The sequence below is a fragment of the Oncorhynchus nerka genome, unplaced genomic scaffold, assembly GCF_034236695.1.
Source record: "Oncorhynchus nerka isolate Pitt River unplaced genomic scaffold, Oner_Uvic_2.0 unplaced_scaffold_1144, whole genome shotgun sequence".
NCBI classification, from domain to species: Eukaryota; Metazoa; Chordata; class Actinopteri; order Salmoniformes; family Salmonidae; genus Oncorhynchus; species Oncorhynchus nerka.
The window spans coordinates 149,837-156,826 of record NW_027040182.1 but is presented as its reverse complement, the minus strand read 5'-3'; the positions used below and the strand labels follow the sequence as shown (position 1 = coordinate 156,826).

The 6,990-nt window shown below is 44.2% G+C and overlaps 1 protein-coding gene across 1 annotated transcript; it reads right to left on the bottom strand.

The window, feature by feature from the left end:
• Positions 1 to 592: 592 nt before the first annotated feature.
• LOC115115775 (alpha-2C adrenergic receptor-like) lies at positions 593 to 4,770 on the bottom strand. The gene is made up of 3 exons (XM_065016105.1): positions 4,130 to 4,770; positions 2,519 to 3,169; positions 593 to 826 (listed from the first exon to the last, which is right to left on the bottom strand). The coding sequence occupies exons 1-3, from the start codon at positions 4,768 to 4,770 to the stop codon at positions 649 to 651; spliced, it is 1,470 nt and encodes a 489-aa protein (XP_064872177.1). The 3' UTR covers positions 593 to 648.
• Between the last annotated feature and the right edge of the window lie 2,220 nt (positions 4,771 to 6,990).

Sequence of the window (6,990 nt, the reverse complement as noted above, 5' to 3'; positions counted from 1 at the left end):
TAGGGTCCATGTGACTAGGGAAAGCATTAGGGTCCATGTGACTAGGGAAAGCATTAGGGTCCATGTGACTAGGGAAAGCATTAGGGTCCATGTGACTAGGGAAAGCATTAGGGTCCATGTGACTAGGGAAAGCATTAGGGTCCATGTGACTAGGAAAGCATTAGGGTCCATGTGACTAGGGAAAGCATTAGGGTCCATGTGACTAGGGAAAGCATTAGGGTCCATGTGACTAGGGAAAGCATTAGGGTCCATGTGACTAGGGAAAGCATTAGGGTCCATGTGACTAGGGAAAGCATTAGGGTCCATGTGACTAGGGAAAGCATTAGGGTCCATGTGACTAGGGAAAGCATTAGGGTCCATGTGACTCCCCATCAGGAGGACCTCTTCCATGACTTGCAGAGTATTTTCTGAATGACTGCGTTCTGGTCAAACGTAATGGACTAAAATATCCATATACTGTAGGTTCATCCATGTTCATATATAGGCCCTCATCCCTGTCTTTTCAGAAAGACCTCTTCCCTGACTTGTATATAGGTCCATGTACTGTACAGTATATACTGTTGGACTATTCACGTTCAGAAAGACCTCTTCCCTGACTTGTATATAGGTCCATGTACTGTACAGTATATACTGTTGGACTATTCACGTTCAGAAAGACCTCTTCCCTGACTTGCAGACTAGAATCTTCTGGAATGCTCGTCTGAAGTCCTGGTTGAAGATGGTGTAGATGACGGGGTTGAGGGAGCTGTTGACGTAGCCTATCCAGAAGAAGAACTTAAAAAGAGACTGGGGGATCTCACACGGCGCCCGGCACACTCCATACAGGCTGTAGGCAGATCAAATACGATCAATTAATCAATCAATCAATCCATACAATCAAACTAACAGTTAGCTACCACCTGGCTGTAAGTCAAATATTTTTTATTTTTTTAAAGTATTTTTTAGTTATCGTCCCAAATGCCACTGCCCGGATCTCTACAAAGGACCCTACTAAATATAGATGGACACGACCTTAGAGTGAAATCTCACCACAACGACCTTACAGTAAAAAAAAAAAACACAATCAAATGACTTAAGAAGCTAAAAAAAAAAAACTCCAGGTAAACAACGAGCGATGCGAGACAAACAATTGGCTCAATGGTGTCTGCTCCTCTTACCTGATGGGAAAAGAAGTTACAGAACTCGGGAGCTTTGGAAAACGCTGTATTACAGTATTAACGTGTAGAATATATAGTAGAAATAAAGTGTAGAAACACAGTAGAAACCAGTAGAAAAACAGTAGAAACCAGTAGAATCAGTAGAAATCAGTAGAAACACAGTAGAAAACCAGTAGAAACTATTAGAATCCAGTAGAAACCAGTAGAAACACAGTAGAAACATAGTAGAAACCAGTAGAATCAGTAGAAACACAGTAGAAACCAGTAGAATCAGTAGAAGCCAGTAGAAACCAGTAGAATCAGTAGAAACACAGTAGAAACCAGTAGAATCAGTAGAAACACAGTAGAAAACCAGTAGAAACTAGTAGAATCCAGTAGAAACCAGTAGAAACACAGTAGAAACATAGTAGAAACCAGTAGAATCAGTAGAAACACAGTAGAAACCAGTAGAATCAGTAGAAGCCAGTAGAAACCAGTAGAATCAGTAGAAACACAGTAGAAACCAGTAGAATCAGTAGAAGCCAGTAGAAACACAGTAGTAACTAGTAGAATCAGTAGAAGCCGGTAGAAACAAGTAGAAACAGTAGAAACCAGTAGAATCAGTAGAAACCAGTAGAAACACAGTAGAAACCAGTAGAAACAGTATAAGCCGGTAGAAACACAGTAGGAACACAGTAGGAACACAGTAGGAACATAGACACACAGTAGAAACACAGTAGAAACACAGTAGAAACACAGTAGAAACCAGTGGAAACAAGTAGAAACACAGTAGAAACACAGTAGAAACCAGTAGAAACACAGTAGAAACACAGAAAAAAAGAAACACAGTAGAAACCAGTAGAAACACAGTAGAAACCAGTAGAAACACAGTAGAAACCAGTAGAAAGCAGTAGAAACACAGTAGAAACCAGTAGAAACACAGTAGAAAGCAGTAGAAACACAGTAGAAACCAGTAGAAACACAGTAGAAACACAGTAGAAACACAGTAGAAACCAGTAGAAACACAGTAGAAACACAGTAGAAACCAGTAGAAACACAGTAGAAACACAGTAGAAAGCAGTAGAAACACAGTAGAAACACAGTAGAAACCAGTAGAAACCAGTAGAAAGCAGTAGAAAGCAGTAGAAACACAGTAGAAACACAGTAGAAAGCAGTAGAAACACAGTAGAAACCAGTAGAAAGACAGTAGAAACACAGTAGAAACCAGTAGAAACACAGTAGAAACACAGTAGAAACCAGTAGAAACACAGTAGAAACCAGTAGAAACACAGTAGAAACCAGTAGAAGACCTGTAGAAACACAGTAGAAACACAGAAACACAGTAGAAACACAGTAGAAACCAGTAGAAAGCAGTAGAATACCTGTAGCTGAAGAAGAAGGGGAACCAGCAGATCACGAAGACGCCCATCACCACCGCCAAGACGAACGTAAACCTCTTCTCCCTCGCCGCTGTGATTTTGTTCCTGTTGACGGTGCTCCTCCGCTTCCTACGGGACGAAAACAGCTCCATGGACTTAGAGCTGGCACGCGACTTCTTGCTCTCTGAGCGTTTGGACGAAGCCAAGCTGCTCTTCCTGCTTCCTGTGGACTTCCTTCTCTCTGAAGGTTTGGAATCCTTCTTGTCGTCATGGTGATGGTGGTGGTGGTGGTGGTGATGGTGTTGATGCTGATGGGAAGAGGAAGAGGAATGGGAATGTTTTTTGGCGGATGTGGGTTTTTCGTCCGACGAGCTGCTGTCGTCAAAGTCGTCTCCGTCGTCGGGGTCGGGGGTTAATTTGGGTTCGTTGGGTAACATCCCCTGTGGCACCGGCGTCTTCTGCTGGCTCTGGCAGTGCCCGTTCTCCCGGGCAAACCCTTCGCCGCCACCGTTTTCCTTCAGAGATCCTCCGCACCCCTCCTCCTCGCCCCCCTGCCCCAACCCGTTAACGTGTAACGGGGCAGTTCCGTTGTCCTCCACCTCTCTCTTCTTCTCTGACATGGTCCTCGTCCGCGTCTTAGCAACCTGGTAGATCCTGATCAGAAGAAGATTCATCACTTACAGTTAGTCACGCATAACACTAGATAGTATACTACATAGGGGAACAGGGTTCCATTTTCCGCTACACACTAGATAGTATACTACATAGGGAACAGGGTTCAATTTAGCGCTACACACTAGATAGTATACTACATAGGGGAACAGGGTTCCATTTAGCGCTACACACTAGATAGTATACTACATAGGGGAACAGGGTTCAATTTAGCGCTACACACTAGATAGTATACTACATAGGGGAACAGGGTTCAATTTAGCGCTACACACTAGATAGTTTACTACATAGGGGAACAGGGTTCCATTTAGCGCTACACACTAGATTGTATACTAGATAGGGGAACAGGGTTCCATTTAGTGCTACTCACTAGATAGTATACTAGATAGGGGAACAGGGTTCCATTTAGCCCAACACACTAGATAGTATACTAGATAGGGGAACAGGGTTCCATTTAGCCCTACACACTAGATAGTATACTAGATAGGGGAACAGGGTTCCATTTAGCGCTACATACTAGATAGTATACTAGATAGGGGAACAGGGTTCCATTTAGCCCTACACACTAGATAGTATACTAGATAGGGGAACAGGGTTCCATTTAGCGCTACACACTAGATAGTATACTAGATAGGGGAACAGGGTTCCGTTTAGCGCTACACACTAGATAGTATACTACATAGGGGAACAGGGTTCCGTTTAGCGCTACACACTAGATAGTATACTAGATAGGGGAAAATGGTACCATTTCAGACATTAGTACACTAGGAAGTAGTACTACAGATAGGGGAAAATCGGGTTTAAGTAACTAGGAAGGGGGAGGGTTTAAGTAAGGGGGGTAAACTCACCTGATGTACACTAGTATCATGATAACGCAGGGAGCGAAGAAGGATCCTATGCCCTACATTAGGAGGGTTTAAGTAAAGGGGGGAGTCAACTCACCTGATGTACACTAGTATCATGATAACGCAGGGAGCGAAGAAGGATCCTATGCTGGAGTAGAGAATATACCAGGTCTCATCGTTCAGCCGACACTGAGGACTGATCTCCCCTCCGCTGCTCCTGTCCATGGAGATCAACGGCGGAAAGGAAATAACGGCCGAGATCAGCCAGACCACCACGATCATCCCGTTTAGCCGTGTAGGCGTCCGCTTCTGGTTGTATTCTATCGCCTGGGTGATCGACCAATAACGATCGAGACTGATAGCGCACAGGTGAACTATAGACGACGTGCAAAAGAGGACGTCCAACGCCAAGTAGATGTCGCACCAAACTTTCCCGAAGAACCAGTAGCCCATGAGTTCGTTAGCTAAAGAGAAAGGCATGACGAGAGTAGCCACTAGGATGTCCGCGCTGGCCAGGGACACCAGAAAGAGGTTCTGCGGCGGTTTGAGAGCGCGGCTGGTCAACACGGCGATGACCACCAGCACGTTGCCCACAATGGTAAACAGGATGAGGAAGCCCACGACTACTGTCAGTCCGGTTACTGAGAGGAGAGAGTACTCACTGTCCCTGGTAGCCGAGGAGTTGGTGTATGTGGTATTCCGCTCGTCCAACACCCCGGAGAAATTCAAGAAATCCATTATTTTAATGAATCACTCATGCATGAGGGTAAAAAAAAAGAAAATAAAAAATTCAGGGAAATAATATGTGTTATTCGCTAGCACACATCCGCGAATGGTTAGTTATATTTCACATGTATTTGGAGAAAAACGTTGAAATCACACGGTCCCTTTTCCCTTCTCTCTCAGCCCTCTCTCTCTCTCTCTCTCTCCCACCTGCCTCTTACATTCAGCGTTGTCATCTCCAATCCGCTCCGAGACAGAAACGGACTAATTCAGAAAAATATTAAAAAATACTCCGAAGACAAACTGTCATAGGTGTTAAGATTCGACATAACTTAATCACCAGCAGGACAAATCAGTTAGATCCCATCCACGCGTCCTCGGCGGGTAGTAAATGTCCTCCTCCCTGCTGCATCCTCGAGCTGCTACACGGAGCGTCCTGCGCGAGAGGCTTGTAATATCCACGTGCTGTTCGCATTTAAACTCACCCGGGGAGCGGGAGAAGAGAGAGAGGAGATAGAGAGGGTTATGACCCGTGCTGTTTGCATTTAAACTCACCCGGGGAGCGGGAGAAGAGAGAGAGGAGATAGAGAGGGTTATGACCCGTGTTAATTGATACCACATATATATATACCGCACCAGTTGATGTAGTTACTGTCATGTGTGAGGACCAGCTATTAGTGTGTGTGTGATGTATTGGAGAACCTAAACTCAACTTTAAAACACTTAATGAATAACAACAAAATATATGAAAATCTAATTCTGATTTGAGAATGTGAGAGTTGGTAGATGATGTCAGTGCATCACTGATTGACGGTTTAAGTCCCAAATGCCACCCCCCCCCCCCTTTTTCCCCCACATATACAGTGCACTGCTTTTGCTCAGAGACCATCATATTTAATCCACGTTGTGTATTATCAGTAGGCGTCTCGCTGTCCCGAGCTGTCAAAACGGAACAGACTGGCGCATCAGCATCGCAGAACCTTTCATTCCAAGAAGAATGCGCTCGAGGTGTGTCTCCTCCTCGCGTACATCGCAGACTGCATCGGTTTGTTCGGTCCACTCGCTGGAGGTCACTATAGTAAAGGCGGCTAGTCCCCGGACCGGAGAGAGGAGATGATTCGACACCGTAACGGGGCAGGTAATATATAACTCAAGTGTAAACATGAAACATGAGCAACAAATACATGGTCTACCGCTGCGTTTAGATATATCTGTTGATTAAAACCTGTTCGTTCAGCCGAGTCACAGTCCGACAGCATAATATATCTCCCCCGTCCACACACACACACACACACACACACACACACACCACACACACACACACACACACACACACACACACACACACACACACACGCTGAATAATTGATAGAAACGAGTAGCTGCCTGACTCTGACCTTGCCTCGTCAGGGATATATATGAGTACATATTCGCGGGAATTCATTTTTTTTTTTGCCAGCTGAAAAAGTCTGTGTCAGTCCGCTAATACAGAACTAGTAAAGGCCCAGAACTCTACTTTTGTAAATATATATATATTTATTAGTGTTTAACAACATTTGAAAATTGAGTCTGATAATTATCTGTACAAAACAGTTCATCTGATCATACTTGTGGAATCTAAAAATTATCGCGTGACGTTTTTCAGTTTCTTGAAATACAAACAGCAACTTATAACTCTATGTGAAAATTGATTTGGGCTCGTTGGAAAACAGCCCCGGTGGTCCTGGCGTCTTCTACTGGCTCTGGCAGCGCACGTTCTCCGGGACAACCCCCTCGCACTACGCCAGTAATTGCTGCTGAACTATTCATCCCTTCTTTAGTAGACCCTCGTATCCAGAACAACTGACAGTAGTGAGGGCATAGTGATTGCTTTGTTTTTTTGTCATAGTGGGAATCTACCCCACAACCCTCATCATTGCAAGTGCCACGCGTTACCATGACATCATCACATCACATCACATCGTCACAAACCACTTGATGTCTCAATGTTCTCTGTTACTGGACTGTGTATCGTCATGGTGATGGAAGGTCTATAGGTACAAACCTAGATGACCAGACTATGTACAATACAGGATGGTCAATTCATATGGCACAATATTATTTTACATTTTATTCTTTTAATAAAATAAAAATATTTAATTTGATGTCTTTGCCCGTAACTTTGCACCTTTTGATGTGACTGTTTTGAGGACAGGGACAGGGACAGGAACAGGGACAGGAACAGGGACAGGAACA

Bases quoted from the DNA above. Each gene is read 5' to 3' on its own strand.
- LOC115115775 (XM_065016105.1), bottom strand. From the start codon at position 4,770: ATGGATTTCTTGAATTTCTCCGGGGTGTTGGACGAGCGGAATACCACA. The intron at 3,170-4,129 runs GTGAGTTGACTC...TCTTCTGATCAG, and splicing joins ATGATACTAGTGTACATCAG to GATCTACCAGGTTGCTAAGA. The intron at 827-2,518 runs GTATTCTACTGC...ATCTGCCTACAG, and splicing joins CCCTTCTTCTTCAGCTACAG to CCTGTATGGAGTGTGCCGGG.